At 46.1% G+C, this 18,273-nt stretch overlaps 2 protein-coding genes across 3 annotated transcripts; one reads left to right on the forward strand and one right to left on the reverse strand.

Moving 5' to 3' along the window:
• Positions 2,746-6,676, reverse strand: LOC8081495 (heat shock cognate 70 kDa protein). 2 transcript variants are annotated; one of them, XM_021460863.1, is made up of 3 exons: positions 6,667-6,676; positions 5,797-5,988; positions 2,746-4,332 (listed from the first exon to the last, which is right to left on the reverse strand). In XM_021460863.1, the coding sequence occupies exons 1-3, from the start codon at positions 6,674-6,676 to the stop codon at positions 2,837-2,839; spliced, it is 1,698 nt and encodes a 565-aa protein (XP_021316538.1). In that variant the 3' UTR covers positions 2,746-2,836. The 2 variants fall into 2 exon arrangements, with proteins under 2 accessions (XP_021316538.1, XP_002468092.1); XM_002468047.2 differs by lacking the exon at positions 6,667-6,676 and having other exon boundaries at positions 5,797-6,032.
• LOC8081496 (heat shock cognate 70 kDa protein) lies at positions 9,596-16,696 on the forward strand. Its single transcript, XM_002465429.1, has 2 exons — positions 9,596-9,824; positions 15,270-16,696. Exons 1-2 carry the CDS (start codon positions 9,596-9,598, stop codon positions 16,694-16,696), a joined length of 1,656 nt encoding a protein of 551 aa, XP_002465474.1.

Consider the following 18,273-nt stretch of genomic DNA (forward strand, 5'->3'; position numbering starts at 1 on the left):
TTATTATTATTTAATATAAATTTAGTCAAAAATAATGGACATTTAGAGACGAATTAGTATATATCTAGGAAAGTAGCAGTTTATAATGGATGGACGGATGAGGTACATTATGTTGCTTAGAGGTACCCTTGAGAGTAGCCCCTAGGTGTACGCTTGTACTTAGAGGTATGTTGCTTCTTTTGTCGTACTCTGCTTTATGTGACTACATAAGTCATGGCGAGCATGGGCGCTAAATCAGTCGTGTTCTCTCATCTAAATTTGCTAAAACTCGGGAAAAGATGAATCGTGGGCACTTGGCAAAGCAATGTTTGCCTAGTGCCGAATCCTGCACTCGGCAAACAGCCCAACTCTTAAGCTCGCTTAGCAACTCCGATATTCAACACTTAGCGCCCACACCCTGCTCACCCGTGTCCACACCTGCCGCCGCTTGTCGCGCCTTTCCCGCCCCCGGCATGCCCTTTTTGCCCCTAGTGTGCCATCCTCGCCTCTACCGCGCCCGTCCCCGCGGCTGACCCCACCTCCATCATGGCCGCTCGTACCCGCCATGGACGCCCATACCTGTTTGTGGCTGCCCGCCCCTATCGTGGCCCGTACCCACCTGGTGCCCTATCCTCTTGGCGCCCCACCCACCCCCGCACCCTCCCCGACGACTGCGCCGCTAGCCTCGGCGCTCCACACGGCGACGGCGGCGGTCCCTCCCTAGCGCCAGCGCTGCCCCCTCCCTGATGCGGCCATGCGGCGGCCCCGCCCCGTCCCCGACGTCCGCGTCACCCCCTCTCCGGCGCGGCCACGAGGTGGTGCCACCCCTTTCCTGACACCCGCGTCACTGCCTTGAGGTACGCCCGTGCTGCCGTCTTGATGCTGTGGGATAATGAATGATATGAAATGCTATGGATGTTCATCGGTCTTGAAATCATGTGGTTTATGCAAAATTACTTATATATAATTATGTTAGTTCATATATATGGATTATAACGGCTTATTTGACATTTTTAGAGTCGCTATAAATTAGTTAAGGTATAATTGATTTGAGTTGTATATTAGAGTTGTAGCCCTTGATATATATGTGGTTGTCGACAATCGTGTCAATGGTTTCTTATATATTTAGAAACCTCGCCGTGCAGGAGAGTTGCTGTTAAAATTTTCAATTGACATTATTATGTTTTTTTTGTAGAGAAGAGCGTGTCAGAGCTGAGCCGAAGTACCCCCGACGCTGCTCGACCTCATCGGAGAAGAAGGCGACCATGATCCTCTTCCTCGCCACTATATTGACTCGCCATGGCCCTGCTAGCCTGACTCCACCGCCACCCAAGGTAAAACCCCCAATATTAAAGGAGACACCGGTTTCTATATCATGTTCGTAGATCATATAACCAACTAGGCGTCTCTCGTTCGAAAGAGATACCGTTGGAAATATAGAGAACTTTGCATATCTATGACTGTATCTGTTTCGAATTGTCCATGTTTTTTGGACAGACCGAGGATGCGTAGATAGGGTTAGTTTTCATGGTCTACCCCGATTCGAGATAGAGTTTTGACACCATCTCCCTGTTGTTCTCTGGATACACAATCTCCCTGCCAGGACGTATATTTGGAGAACAACGGGGAGGTGCTGCCAAAATTCTATCTTGGATAGGAGTAGAGCATGGAAACTAACCTCATCTACATATCCTTAGGTTGGAATTAAGACCTATCTTCACCTATTAGATAGTAGGAACATCATGTAGATGCACATTTGATTCTTATATTACTCCCTGATATGTTAGAGGATGGATGACCGTGAATGGATGTACACGGGCCGCCCAAGTCTAGGTTTGTAGACCGATGATTTCTTGGAACTGGTATTTGCCAATGCTAAAGGAGCGCCTACCACTTGGTGTCCCTACAGCAAATGTGCAAACATGCGTCGACAAACAAAGGAGGTCATGGGTGAACACCTTTGCAAGTTTAGATTCATGGCTGACTATACCCAGTGGATCTACCATGGTGAAACTGATCGTATAAGAGAGGAGGTCGTGAGATCACGTGTCGAGGATTATGATGCTAATGGCAGGGGTAGGAGACATGTTAAATGACTATCAAGAAGCACACTTCAGTGAAAGATGTAGGGAGGAGGAGCCGGAGGAAACCACAAAGGTGTATTGTAACATGTTGTCTGCGGATAGCATTGGACGCGTAATGGCCTTAAAGTCCTTGTTCAGCCTAAGTCGAGACATCTTTGATACTACTACGTTGATAGTTTTTGGCGGAATGCTTCCGAAGGGTCATATTCTGTCAAAGAGCACGTATGAGTCATGGAAACTTCTTCGTGCACTTAAGATGATTGTTGGACCACTTTTGGCTATATGTTTAATTTTTGTATAACAGCTTCTACATTTGCAATTAATAATTAAAAAATATTATTTAAATAAATTGTATAATCTTGTGGTACTGCTTTTTGGCTGGAACGGACCAGTAACATGTTTGTTCAGTCGACCAGCAGAACCGGTGCGTTTTCTCTTTCTCATGGTATGAAAGTCAAATTGCTGATATGTGTTCGCTATATATACGCTAACAGTTTGGTTTAAGTGTTTACAATCGCGTCGAGCAGTTGGCCAGTTGAACAACTGCTTTATGAACTGAGTGAAATTAGATTGGCAGAGTGCAAGGCATTCAACACCACATATGTAAGATTACTCTAACATCACCAATTAACGCATGGTTCCAGAAATAACGAGCTCACGCAAGGCTATTGCCGGTGCCGCATATGTCAAGCCAGAAGTTGCAAAATAACAGTACTACTAATAGCCTGAGCATAAGTCAAACCAGAAGTTGCAAAATAACAGCAGTCCTAGCATTAAGCATCTAGTGTGATGTAGCCCATGTTCTTTTCATGCTTAATTCTCTTGGCCTTCTTGGCATTACTTGATTCCGTCGTCTCATTCGCTTCGTACCTCTGGTCCTCTTGTGCCATACACTCAATTTCTGCCTTGTGCAGCCGACCGCTGTGATTAGTGAGGGTGATGCTGTTCTTCAGCCCGGTGGTCCTGTCCTTGGCCGATACGCTCAGGACACCATTCGCATCGATGTCAAAGGTCACACGGAACTTATGTAGGCCCCTAGGCGCCGGTGGAATGCCAGATATCAGGAACTCACCGAGCAGGTTATTGTCCTTGGTGCTCATGCTCTCGCCCTCATACACCTTGAATTCCAGCATTTTCTGGTTGTGGCAGGAGGTTTCGAAGACCTTCACCTGCTTGGTTGGGATGGTGCTGTTCCTCGGGATCACGACGGACATGAGGTCTCCTTTGATATCCACCCCAAGGGATAGTGGCGTGACGTCGAGCAGAAGCATATCACCCACCTTCCCGTCGCCTGTTCCACCACTGAGAACCGAAGCATGAATGGCAGCACCATAGGCGACAGCTTCGTCTGGGTTGATACTCCGGCAGAGGTCCTTCCCATCGAAGAAGTCCTGGAGCATGCTCCGCACCTTGGGGATGCGGGTGGAGCCTCCCACGAGGATTATGTCCTCAACGCTGCTCTTCTCCATCTTGGCATCGTGGAGGCACTTCTTCACGGCCTCCAAGCACTTGCTGAAGAGGTCCTTGTTAAGCTCCTCAAAGCAGGCACGGGTGATCGTTTCAGAAAAGTCGATGCCGTCATGCAGCGAGTCAACCTCAACTTTAGTTTCTTCCATGGAAGATAGCATCCTCTTTGCCTTTTCGCAGGCTGTCTTCAGCCGCCGGCGCGCCTTCAGGTCTTTTCTGATGCCCACCTTCATGTGTTTCTTTATGAAATTCCGCATACAGTATTTCACCATCTCATTGTCAAAATCAGCCCCACCAAGGTGGGTGTCACCGGCGACGGCCTTCACCTCGAAGAGACCCATACCTATGTCGACACCGGGATCAATGTTAAGGAGAGACACATCCATGGTGCCACCACCGAGATCAAAGATGAGCACCGTCCTCCCTCCATCGGTGGTGGGCATCTTGTCAAGACCGTAGGCAAGGGCTGCTGCGGTGGGCTCGTTGATGATATGCATGACATCCAGTCCAGCAATAGCACCAGCGTCGATTGTGGCCTGGCGCTGAGAGTTGTTGAAGTAGACGGGGACAGTGACGACTGCCTTCTTGACAGTGGTGCCTAGGTAGACCTCTGCGGTCTCCTTCACCTTGGCTAGCACCATGGAGGAGATCTCTTCAGGCATAAACTGCCTCTCTTTGCCTTCGTGTTGCACCACGATCATCGGCTTCTCGAGATGGCCGGCAACGACCTTAAAAGGCCACACCTTGATGCTTTCTTGCACAGACTCGTCGCTGAACCGGTGGCCGATCAGTCGCTTCACATCTGTAAAGAAGATGCCATGTAAGCATTCAAGTTAAAAATTCCTCAGTTCTTTTTTTTTTACAAATGTAAGCAACCGAGTGAAACATATACATATGATTGCCACCCTTCAGTTCAGGGTTGCAAAAGAATTTTCAAGTCTGACTTCCTCTGGTTGCAATGCAGAGCAAAGAGAAGATACTTCCCCAAAATTCAAGAATGGATAGACAACCTAGTGTGATCTGGAGGCCGATGATTTGGGCTATGCTCTTTTTTAGTTTCCCCTTCCTAGTTCCATAATTTTCCCCAACCATCTTGTTCACTTGTATCTGAACCTTGTTGTTATTTATTTATTTATGTCACTACAGTAGAGGCTCCTTGCCCCTCCTGATCTTTCAAAAAAAAGTGTGGTTGTCAGACAGTCAAAAAAAGTGTGGTTGTCATCGAGTAAACTTCGACTGAAGTTTTTTACTTCTGGGTTCCTTTTTTTAGAATGCAAGTATTAAAAAGCAGATCAAACCTTGACTGAAGTTGTAAATCTAGTAGCACCCGTTAAATCAGTTCGTTTCCTCAATGGAAGCTGGAGCAAACAATAAACAAAATTAACTAGCTACTTTTGCAGTTGCAGGTAGCTGTGAATCCTGTAAAGCCTTGTTTAGATTGGAGATGAAAATTTTTTGTGTGTCACATCGGATGTGTTGGAAGGATGTCGAGAGGGGTTTTTAGAAACTAATAAAAAAACAAATTACATAGCTCATCAGGAAACTATAAGACAAATCTATTAAGCATAATTAATCTATCATTAGCACATGTGAGTTACTGTAGCACTTAAGGCTAATCATGGAGTAACTAGGCTTAAAAGATTCGTCTCACGTTTTTCAATCAAACTGTGTAATTAGTTTATTTTTTTATGTACATTTAATGTTTCATGCATGTGTCCAAAAATTCGATGGAATGGAGGAAAAAATTTTGGGTGAGGAACTAAACAGGGCCTAACTATACTGAGTACTGACCAAAATGTGGAGAAAAACAGAGGTACCATATAGTGCAAATCAATTGGTAAGATGGAAAACTAAAGGAATCATCCTTGGTAGTTTCTCTGGTTCCCAGCAAGAATTTAATGAGATTACTGGACCAAAGATATTTCATGCCAGGACCAGGATCAGTTTTGCTTGGCGCTTTTCATCAGGGAAACTAAATATCCGGATCTACCACACAGTGTTCGGCTTCCATCGGTTTAAGAACGGGAGATCGAGCTAGTGCTTCAATGAGCTGGTGACGGAGCGGCAAACAGTCAAGATCGCCACCGTGTGTTGCCTTGTGCTTCCTACTAGAGTTCTTGCTACTAGGCTACTACTACTGAATACTGATCTGAGAGAAGGAGGACGGGGGGACGAACCCAAGCTAGTTCGTGACGACCGACGAAAATAACATTCAGTGCAAGCGGGTGATCAAACAGCTCAGTAAATAGATTGCAAGTATTCTTACCGTAGATGGTGTTGGTGGGGTTCAGGGCGGCCTGATTCACGGCCGCCTCGCCGACGAGCCTCCCGGCGCCAGTGAACGCCACGTAGGACGGCGTGAGGCGTTTGCCCAGGTCGTTGGCGATGATGTCGGCGTGGTTGCCCCGCCACACGGCAGCACACGAATACGTCGTGCCCAAGTCGATGCCGATCGCCGCTGATCCGTCGCCTTGCGAGGCCGCCATCGCGCTGCCCTCTGAGGTGAGCACTTCTCCTGGAACAGCAACGAAGGGAATGGAGCCTAGAGTCTGTGGATGTGGATGTGGATATGTCCCTGATATGCCTGATGAGTATATATATACTTTCTGTCTTTCTCCGTTCCCATTGCGCGCCGTGGCTGGCCTTTTGCCGCTGCGGTACTCGTTCAAATCGTTGCGGCTGCTGCCTTGGGAACTGCTCGATCGGGCACAAGAAACGAAGAGAGTTGCATGCTGTTAATGCGGTCTACTCCGTATGCGGGGAGAAATGAGCATCTGGGATGATTGCGTCCAAATTGGTTGTTTTAGGGACCTGTAGGGAGTATATTATTGATTCCACACGTAGATTTCAAATTATGATCAGTCACCTTAATCGGTGCTCTCAATCTAGTCCTTCAAATTTCTCATGATCAGACACCTCATAATCGGGCACTTTACGACCGAGTATTTTTTGGTCGAGGAGAGTTGTGGCAATGGCAAGCCCCCGAGCTTAGTGCCGACTAAGCCGTGCGAATGAAGAAGCCTGATGATCAAAGGTAATCGAGTAGATGGATATGCTCGGACGGTTCGCTTGTGGCTCCGATGGCTCGCTTGTGGCTCAATGGCGGCTCACTCGTGGCTCGGACAGCTCACTATACGCGTCGTCATGCTTGTCTTTTTTGTTTTCTAGCTTTTTTTTTCAAAAATTCTCATAATTATATTTTTTTTAAAATTTTTGTTTGCTAACACTGTTTGGCGTTAGTATTAACACTGCTTGATGTCAAGGGTGCGTAGCTATGCACGTGGTCAGTGGGCTTAGCGCCATTGCCACTGACATCAAGTACTGTTAGCTTGACGCCAATAATAATGGCGTCAAGCCCTAGGTTTAGATTTTGAAATCAAACTAAGAATCTTTCGAAAAGGGCCAAAAAAAAGATCCTCATGCATGTTCCATAATTAGGCTATCTCCAATAGAAGAGCCATTTGGGAACCTAAACCCAAAATAGGTTTCCAACACAATACCTATAGCCTCCAACAGAGTACCCATACAGAAGACCCATTTTGAGTATCTGGAGAGGCATAACCCAAATTTGGGTATTCTCTCTCTTCGAGACCCATTTGCAGAGAGTGTTGTCTTTTAGGTCTTGTTGTTGGAGAAGACTAAAAATAGGTATGGAACTTTTTACCTGTAGCGCTACCCAAAGGATAAATGGGTCTTGTATTTTGGGTGACCATTCTTGGAGACAGTCTTAGCCAAAGCCTTGCATGCATCGTCTTCGTAGTTGGACTAGTCACGGGGTCTTGACAAGAGGCACGTCAGCAAGCGAGGAAACTGCATACTTGCACGCCTTTGACACATGCATGTACATGCCTCATTGCCTCAAGCATATATGCCTGTTTGATCGGGGATCACAGCGTGGTAGAGGACTTCCAGCCGGTGCACAGGCAGCCCGGCTCCAAGTACCTAGAGGCCTTGTTTAGGACCTGTTTAGATTTGAAATTTTTTGTCTAAAAAGGAAAATTTTTGTGGAATTGGGGTCTAGGAACTAAACGAGGCCAAAAAATTTTGGGGCTAAAATTTTGGGCTGCAGGACCTGCTACTGTGCACGCACTTTCATGGAAGCCCACCAATGACAACTGCAACTGTCAGAAAAAAAATTTGTCAAACTAAACACTTAAAATTTTTCGCGTGCGTCAGACTTCTGAGCTAAGGTCCTGGCCACAAAAAATTTTACCACTTTGGCCAAAAAATTTCAAATCTAAACAGGGCCTTAGTTCCAAAAAATTTTGGAAAATCGACACTGTAGCACTTTCGTTTGTATTTGATAAATATTGTCCAATCATAGACTAACTAGGCTCAAAAGATTCGTCTCGTCAATTCCGATCAAATTGTGCAATTAGTTTTTATTTTCGTCTATATTTAATACTCCATGCATACGTCTAAAGATTTGATGTGACGGGAAATCTGAAAAATTTTATAAAATATTTTAGGAACTGCCTGGACTTCGGTCTACTCCGCAGCGTGCTGCAGAATCGGATCGGATCCAATCGACACGTCTCGATGTGGTGGAGTCCTAGGTCTTTCCCTTGTGTTGTCACGTCTTGCATTTGGCATGGAACTGCATGGATCTGCATGTTGCTTCTTTAGTACTCCCTCCATCCCAAATGGTAAGTCACCCCATAAAACTCTTATCGTCTCTCTCATTAATATAGTGTCACATCAACATATTTAATGTATATGAAACTCTAATAAAATCTCATTAAGATTGCTCTTACATGCACTATACGCATTTTCTTTTAAAAAAAGTCTACATAACCCCCTTAACTATCTAGTGTAGTCTACTTCACCCCTGAACTATAAACCCGGATATTCTATCTTCCTAAACTTTTCAAAACCGGTTAAATAACCTCCTCGAGCGTTTTTGAGGGTGGTTTTAATTTTTTTTTATTTATTTTCATTGAATCTTTGAAAAATCAAAATAAGTCATAGAAAAATCATAAAAGGAAAAATCTAAGCTTGTTGGACTTAACATGAGTAGATTTGCACAGTGAACATGTAATATGGTATGCTTTAGTATAAAGTTTTTGCTACAAATTTTAAATCTATGTTTTTTCTATAAATAATTAGAATAATTCATATATGCAGTTTCTATGGTCTAATTATGGTGATTTTTTAATGGGCTAATTATTGTATGATTAAAATATAATAAAAATTTTGTACCTACTTAATCACGTATAACTTAGTTATAGATTTATTTAGCTTTATTCTTGTTAAATCTATGCTTTATCTATAACTAAGTTATACGTGATCCAATAAGTATGAAACTTTTACCATAATTCAAGCATATAATAATAAAGTCCACCATAAAAATTTCACCATAATTGGACCATAGAAACTGCATATATGAATTATTCTAATTAATTACAGAAAAACATATATTTAAAGCTACAACAAAAACTTTGCACTAAAGAATACCATATTATATATTGACTATGTAGATCTACTCATGTGAAGTCCAAGAAGCTTAAATTTTTTTATTTTATGATTTTTTTTGTGATTTATTATGATTTTTCAAAAAATCAACATAAATAATAAAAAAGAAAAATACAAAACCACCATCCAAAACCGTTCGAGGGGGTTATTTGACCGGTTTTGAAAAGTTCTGCAGATAGAATATTCAATTTTATGGTTCAGAGGGTAAAATAATCCATTATAGATAGTTTGGGAGAGTTATGTATAGACTTTATCCATTAATTTCCGTTGTGTTCGTTTCAAACTTGGACGCAATTCATGATGGTTTGGATCCGTGCGGGGCTCTGGCTCCGGCGCATGCCTTCAAATCCTGCGACCCAGTGAGCGAGCACCAATGCCTAGTCAGAACCAATGAGATGCAGCTGGGGCGCTTCGGTGCACGCGGCCAATTAATTGTTTTGCATGTATGCATGCAAGGGCGGCCAAACTGGTGGGAAAACGACTACGACTTGTTTATGCGCTCTGGCTTGGCCTTAAACGAGACATCCCACACACTGACACACCTGTTGGCTACTAGTACTACTGCTCTCGCCCACGCTTATCTGAGAACGAAGATGGCGGCCGCGGCCGCGTCCAAGAGCGACGATGGTCCGGCGGTAGGCATCGACCTTGGTACGACCAACTCCTGCGTATCCATGTGGTGGAACGGCCGTGTTGAGGTCATCGCCAACGATCAGGGCGAGCGCCTCACGCCGTCCGTCGTCGCGTTCACCGGCAACAAGATCCTCGTCGGCGACGCCGCCGTGAACCAGGCCGCCTCGAATCCCACCAACACCATCTTTGGTGAGAACCACTTGTTCTTTGTTCAAACTTGAGCTATTTTTATTGGACTAGTTATGTCGTATTGTTTCAACGTGATTGTTTGGTACTACTTTGGTTTTCCTGAGCAATTTGAAGTTGATCGGAGCAAGTGTTGCTAATAACTGCTCTAGGTGTAGCAAATCAGTTATTATTGTTAGTTAAATAGATACAAATCAAGAGTCTGTAATGGTTAAGTTAGGAGATGGGATTGATTGGAGGCGTGCTCAATCAAGACTCAACCCGTAGGAGTCGGTCAGGCGCACGCCATGTCGTGCAGAGCGCACGTAGCGCACACCGCGGCGAAACGGCGTTGCGATCTTTGTAATACATGGCGTGGGGGGCTTGGAGTCTGTAAGCCTCGAGCAGGCCTATAAATATAAGGAACAAAGGTTCGGATCGGCTGCGGTTGCTAGCAGCACCATATCTCTCGAGTTCTTGCATCTTAGGGTTTATCTCGCCGTGATCACCATTGTCTGGGCGGCGCCATCGTCCGCTGGAGCGTTCTAGCTCCAACAGCTGGTATCAGAGCCGGAGGAGGTGTGTTCGGCGGTGGAGAGGATCTGCAGAAGGTGCGTGGTGATTTCGTTCGCCTAATTGAAGAACAAGGAGACGTGAACGCTCAAAGTTCTCGCCATGGGAACCAGCGGCAAGGACGCGGAGGCGATGGAGAGGGCCTGGAATCAAGCTTCAAGCAGTTTGATCTGGCCGATGCTATCCAAATCCAACTATCAAGAGTGGTCCATGCATGTGCGTTGCAATCTGGAGGCCATGTACCTGTGGGATGCGATCGAAGCAACCGATGCGAGCAAGGTAGAGCGGCGTCGAGATCGACTAGCGCTCGGAGCCATGATGCGCGGTGTGCCAACCGAGATGCACTCGATGTTGCTGAACAAGAAGTCGGCGAAGGAGGCATGGGAGGCAATCAAATCGATGCGCCTAGGGGCAGACAGGGTGAAGGAAGTCAATGCACAGAAATTGCTGGGGGATTTTGAGTCAATCTCGTTCAAGACCGGTGAGAGTATAGATGACTTTGCCGTGAGAATTGGGAAATTGGCGACTGATCTGAAAGGTCTTGGAGAAACCACCGTGACAGATGAACGGGTGGTCAAGAAATTTCTCCGTGTAGTACCGTCAAGATATAATCAAGTGGCGGTGACTATTGAGATGTTTTGTGATCTCAAAACCTTGACGATCGAGGATCTAGTTGGGCGGCTTAGGGCTGCTGAAGATAGACTTGAAGCTGCAACAGATCAGGCAGCTGACAAAGAAAAGCCAAAGCTTCTTTATTCAGAGGAGGAGTGGATGGCGAAGAATAAGAGCCGGATGGTGCAGGGCGATTCATCCGGTGGCAAGAACAATGGGCGGTATGTCAAGAAGGATAAGACAGGATCTCGGCCTGGAGGAGACAAGACTGAGCGTGACAAACGTAATTGTCATCCCTCGTCAGGTACGCCACATCGCAATGGCAGGTGCAAGAAGTGTGGTGTCTTTGGGCATTGGGCGAGAGAATGTCTGAACAAGAAGGGAGGCAAGGATGAGCAAGATGATGCAGCTCATCACGTTGCTGGCGATGTGGACAAGGGACCTGCCCTCCTGGTTGCACAAGTGTGCAACACGGTGTCCACTACAAAGTTGGGAAGGCAAGAGCTGTTCCTGAAACAAGATCGGGTGTTTCCGGCGAAGTACGATGCAGGTGCGTGGGTTCTTGATACAGGCGCCACAAATCATATGACAGGTTGCCGAAGTTCATTGGCAGACTTGGATGAAACAATTCAGGGCGCAGTGAGATTTGGTGATGGATCGACAGTGAAGATTCAGGGAGTCGGAGCAGTCACCATCGCTGGCAAGAATCAGGAGCACCGAGTCCTAACTGAGGTCTACTTTATTCCCTCACTTAGATGCAACATTGTCAGTCTGGGTCAACTGGAAGAAGCTGGTTGTCGCATAGAGATTGACAAGGGCGTGATGGTGGTGTTCGACAGAGAGCAACCGGGAGCGTCACGCGGTGTGGTCATCAGGGCAGAACGACAGAATCGTCTTTATGTCATGAAAGTAAATCTGACAACACCGATATGTTTGCTATCAAAGATAGAGGAGGAGGCCTGGCGCTGGCACGCTCGGTTTGGGCATCTGAACTTCAGGGCTTTGCATGATCTTGGTGTCAATGACATGGTTGATGGATTACCTTTGATCAAGAAGGTGGAACAGGTGTGTGATGGCTGTGCTTTGGGAAAGCAGCATAGAAGACCGTTTCCACAAGCTTCTTCATGGCGTGCATCAGATGGGCTTCAGTTGGTGCACACTGACCTGTGTGGGCAAATAACACCGCCCACACCAGGAGGTAAATCCTATTTCATACTTATAGTCGATGATTACAGTCGATATATGTGGATTGAGCTGTTGACAACCAAGGCAGAAGCATTGTCGTGCTTTAAGAAGTTCAAGACTGCATCTGAATTGGCGTCTGGTAGGCGACTGAAAGCATTCAGAAGCGACCGGGGAGGAGAATTTAACAGTAGAGCGTTCATTGAGTTTTGTGCTGATCATGGGATCCAGCATAGCACTACTGCCCCGTATACTCCACAACAAAACGGAGTTGTGGAGCAAAGGAACCAGACGGTGGTCGAGATGGCTCGCTGTTTACTCAAGAGTATGAATGTGCCATCTCAGTTTTGGGGAGAGGCTGTCAGAACAGCTGTACATATTCTGAATCGATCCCCAACAAAAAGCCTGCGGGGACAGACGCCGTACCAAGCATGGTATGGGAAGAAACCTGGAGTCAAGCACTTGCGGACCTTTGGCTGTACAGCTTATGCTAAGGTGGTTGGTCCTGGAACAGGCAAGCTGACTGACAGATCTGTCCGTGGCGTATTTTTTGGATATGAGCCGGGCTCGAAGGCATATCGAGTTTATGATCCGGTGAATGATAAACTGCTGGTTACACGTGATGTGGTATTTGATGAACAGAGACCATGGGATTGGGGAGGAGATCGAAGCAAGGCGACGGGCGCTGCTGATGCAGTGGCTGAGGCTGAAGCCGTATTGTCGGACACGTTTCAGATTGACTGGGGCGACACTATTCAAGGTCCGACAACAGGCGCTGAAGGCAATGATGCAGAAGCTGATCTTCCTGATCGTGATGCCGGTGAACCGGGGTCGCCTGCTCCATCAATCCCACAGTCTGGGGGTGTATTAGGAACCCCTCCACATACTCCACCGGCGATACAATGGGCAACACCGCCCACTGGTCAATCTGCAGACTCTGATGGTGTTCCACTGCGATACCGAACAATTCCAGATTTGCTGGAGGCTACCGATCCAGTGGAGGATTATGACTACAGCGGGTTCTGTCTCCTTGCAGCTGAAGAGCCAAGGTCAGTGGAGGAGGCGATGACTGAACAATGCTGGAGGGATGCCATGGAATCAGAGATGCAGGCAATTGAGTCAAACCGAACTTGGGACGTGAGTCTACTGCCACCCAAACATAAGGCTATCGGTTTAAAGTGGGTCTTCAAAATAAAGAAGGACCCTGATGGCAACATAGTGAAGCACAAAGCTCGACTTGTGGCAAAGGGATATGCTCAACGTCATGGAGTCGATTATGATGAAGTCTTTGCTCCGGTGGCCAGAATAGAAACTGTACGAGTACTGCTGGCACTTGCAGCTAGAGGTGGTTGGGAAGTTCATCACATGGACGTCAAATCCGCGTTTCTGAATGGTGATCTGACTGAGACCGTCTATGTGCAGCAACCTCCAGGTTTCATAGTTGGCACAGAAGAGAAAGTCTTGAAGTTGAGAAAGGCTCTTTATGGGTTGAAGCAGGCGCCAAGGGCATGGAATGCCAAATTAGACAAGGAGCTGTTGGCGTTGGGTTTTGTCAGAAGTAAACTGGATCATGCAGAGCAGTTTACAGAAGAAGCAAGGTGAACTCATTCCTGATTGTGGGAGTTTATGTCGACGATCTGATTATCTCTGGACCCGATGCAGATGACATCAAATTATTTAAGTCAGAGATGAAGAAAAAATTTAATATGAGTGATTTGGGGCTGTTGAGTTACTACCTGGGAATTGAGGTGAAGCAAGACTCAACTGGCATCACTTTATGTCAGAGCTCGTATGCTGCGAAGATTCTTGAGATGGCAGGCATGAGCAACTGGAATTCAAGTGATACCCCGATGGAATGTCGACTGAAACTTTTCAAGAAGAAGGAAGGTGAGCCACTGAATGCTACTGAATACAGGAGTATAATTGGGAGCTTGAGGTACATCATCAACACTCGGCCAGATTTGGCATTTGCTGTGGGAGTGGTGAGTAGGTACATGGAAGCCCCTGGAAGAGAGCACTGGCTAGCTGTAAAACGAATCCTGAGGTATCTGAAGGGAACCATGGGGTACGGCTGCAAGTATGAAAAGGAAGCTGAACTAAAACCAATGTTACTTGGTTATAGCGACAGCGATTATGCAGGAGATCCAGAGGATAGAAAAAGCACCACAGGGGTTGGCTACTTTCTGAATGGCAACTTGGTGACTTGGGCATCTCAGAAGCAGAAGATTGTTGCGCTATCCTCTTGCGAAGCTGAATATGTGGCAGCAGCGGCAGCAGCGTGTCAAGGAATATGGCTTAGCCGATTGATTGCAGACTTTCTGGGAACAAAAGAGGCGACTGTCAAGTTACTCATGGACAATATGTCCGCGATGGCTCTCAGCAAGAATCCAGTTCATCACGATCGTAGCAAGCATATCGATACAAGGTATCATTTTCTTCGTGAGTGCGTGGAAGAAGGCAAGGTGGAGATAGAACATGTCGGGACTGCAGATCAGGTCGCTGACATCTTCACGAAGGCGCTTGGGAGAGTGAAGTTCATCGAACTGAGGAGTGCATTAGGTGTCGTCGATGTGCATCTAGTTTAGGGGGTGTTTTGTTAGTTAAATAGATGCAAATCAAGAGTCTGTAATGGTTAAGTTAGGGGATGGGATTGATTGGAGGCGTGCTCAATCAAGACTCAACCCGTAGGAGTCGGTCAGGCGCACGCCATGTCGTGCAGAGCGCACGTAGCGCACGCCGCGGCGAAACGGCGTTGCGATCTTTGTAATACATGGCGTGGGGGGCTTGGAGTCTGTAAGCCTCGAGCAGGCCTATAAATATAAGGAACAAAGGTTCGGATCGGCTGCGGTTGCTAGCAGCACCATATCTCTCGAGTTCTTGCATCTTAGGGTTTATCTCGCCGTGATCACCATTGTCTGGGCGGCGCCATCGTCCGCTGGAGCGTTCTAGCTCCAACAATTATTATCTATGTAAGAGATTTTTTTTCTTTTGTTATTTTTTGAAAGAAATGGGAGGACCAGCAAATCAAATACTGAAAGCTACTGATTTATTTTATGTATATAGTTCCCCTGATTCCCTCGGCTAAATATGTGTGTTTTACAGAAGTGAAGCGACTGATCGGCCGCCGATTCAGTGAGGACTCTGTGAAGAATGACATCACGCGGTGGCCTTTCAGAGTTGTTGCAGGACGCAATGACCATCCGATGATTGTGGTGCATTACAAAGGCAAGGAGAGACAGTTCGCACCTGAGCAGATATTGGCGATGGTGCTGATCAAACTTAAGGAGACCGCTGAGGCGTACCTTGGCAGGACGGTCAAGAATGCCGTCATCACTGTGCCAGCTTATTTCAACAACTCCCAGCGACAGGCCACCATAGATGCTGGCACCATCGCAGGCCTGAATGTCATGCGCATCATCGTCGAGCCCACTGCTGCAGCCATTGCCTATGGTCTTTACAGGATGCCCGTCAGCAGCAGAGGGAAGACGGTGCTCGTCTTTGATCTTGGCGGGGGTACCTTGGATGTCTCCCTCCTGAATATTGATCCAGGCGTGGACCTTGATATGGCTCTGTTTGATGTGAAAGCCATTGCCGGTGACGCTCATCTTGGAGGTTCGGATTTTGACAACCACACGGTGGATTACTTTGTTCGGAACTTCATAAGTAAACACAAGACAATGAACGACATCAGAAGCATCAGAAGCAACCGGAAGGCTATGCAGCGGTTTAGGACTGCCTGTGAGGGTTCCAAGAGGATGCTGTCTTCGATGACACAGACCACCATTGAGGTCGACGCTCTCCTTGGCGGCATTGACTTCAATGAGATCATCAGCCGCCGCAGCTTTGAGGAGCTCAACAAGGAACTCTTCCACAAGTGCTTGAAGACTCTTGAGAAATGCTTCCGCGATGCCAAGATGGACAAAAGCAGCATCGACGTCGTCGTCCTAGCAGGAGGTTCCACTCGCCTTACGAAGGTGCAGAACATGCTCCGGGACTTCTTCGATGGGACAGAGGTCTGCCAGTCGATCAATCCTGAGGAAGCCGTTGCCTATGGAGCCGCCATTGGCGCTGCCAATCTCAGCAGCGAGTCTAATGGTAAGAAGGCGCCGGACCTGCTGTTGCTGGACGTAACACCACTCTCTCTCGGAGTTGAGACTGACAATGGTAACATGACGGTGCTGATCCCGAGGAACACCGCCTTTCCCACCAGAAAGGAGGAAGTCTTCACGACCCACTATGACAATCAGGACGAGGTGCTCGTCCATGTGTATGAGGGCGAAAGAGAGACTGCCAAGGGCAACAATCTGCTCGGCAAGTTCGTGCTCGCTGGCATCACCCCGGCGCCCGGTGGCGTGCCTGACATCCATGTCACCTTCGACATCGATGTGAACGGTATCCTGAGCGTGTCAGCCGAGGACAAGACAACGGGGTCGAGGAACAGCATCACCATAACGAACGAAAATGTCGGGCTGAGCAAGGAGGAGATCGAATGCATGATACGGGAGGCCGAGAAGTACAAGGGGACGTAGAGGAGCAAATGATGAGACCAAGGCCGCCTTGACAACTTTTGTATCAGGACTTCAGAAGTGATTTTGCAAATCCTATAGTTGGAGTAGCCCTGTTTGGATCTTTTGGTTTTAGATAGATGCTATTAGTACTAACTTTTAGTAACTACTAGCAACCTTTCCCTTGTTAATAGATGCTATAATAGATTCATAGGTGAAAATGTGGTCTATCAGCACTCCTGTTTGGATCCATTGTATATGAATGACAAAATGAATATGAACCATCTACTATTCAGTATGGAATAAAGCCTGGATAGTGCTTTGTTCTGACTTCTGACACTGTTTCGAACACAGGCTGGAGATACGACATTTCTAATAGGAACATGCACAATGCGCTCGCTGAAACCATTTGTTACTGTCCTAACAGAACTGAGACTTGTACAAAGTTCAATCAGCTTATATGTCTGACGTGCGGGGGACGCGCTCCTCGTGCGAATGTTGTAAACTCTATCCTTCTTATTAATATTTATGCCGGGTAACCGGGTCTTTCAAAAAAAAAAGACTTGTACAAAGTTCAATCAGCTTATATGTCTTCCTCGTTGAAATGCGTGTCTCTCAAGAGCTCAAGAACTTTATTCAGGCGAGTAACATTCATGCTGTTAGAGATCTCCCGTCAACTGCATTGCCAGTGTTAATGTGCCAGCAAGTCATGGAGGAATCCGAAATCTATAGCAGTAGTAAAGCTAAATCCGCGTCAACTGTGTATTAACAGAGAACACAGTGAGTATTAACCGTGAAATAAATCACAAAGTAACTCTGAATCTCTGATTACTTTTGCTGCTCTTCATAGATGAAGGCCGCTGATGAGCACTATGAATGGATTGAATGCCTTGAAAGAACTCACAGGAAACAGCTTCCTGGAACCCATTTTGATGACAACTTGATTTGTGTGGATCTCCCGTCTTTAGCATCTCTTGCCCAGCCTGAATTGCGTTTCTGAATTCTGATGTTGGTTAGAGATTCAGCCTGTCCAACAAATAAGCATCAATATCAGAAAATAGAGAAATTAAGAAACATCAGAATATGCAATAATATTTTATCTTTAGACAAACAGTACAAATATTTAATCGTAACCATCCTTTTTAAAACAAAAAAGAGACTAAGAGAGGAAGATAGAGGTAGTGGCATTCATGTGCGCATGCAGCCAAATCTTTCAGGTAAAGAAGATCAAAGTTAGTGTAGAAAAACTTCAGAATTGATGCAGTATGATGAGTTGACCAGAAGAAAAATCTAGGTGCTCCAAATATGTTTTGACAAGTTTTCTACCCTTCAGATTGACAGAAAGGTGAACAATTGAGATATTTTACAATGAACTATCCATTTCAGCTATAATAAGTTAATAACTGATACCAACATTGAATAAAATGAATAGCTGCAATATTTTGGTGCATACTCCTTCACTTGACGTCTGGAATAATCCTCTTATTGCAATCCACCGCCTTATTTTTGTTCTTGCTATTAAGCATCCTTAAGAATAAACTCAGAAAAATTCAGAAATGTAATGCAAAGAAACATATTAAATTAACATTGTGATGGTCTGG

The sequence above is a fragment of the Sorghum bicolor genome, chromosome 1 (assembly GCF_000003195.3).
Source record: "Sorghum bicolor cultivar BTx623 chromosome 1, Sorghum_bicolor_NCBIv3, whole genome shotgun sequence".
In the NCBI taxonomy this organism is placed as follows: domain Eukaryota; kingdom Viridiplantae; phylum Streptophyta; class Magnoliopsida; order Poales; family Poaceae; genus Sorghum; species Sorghum bicolor.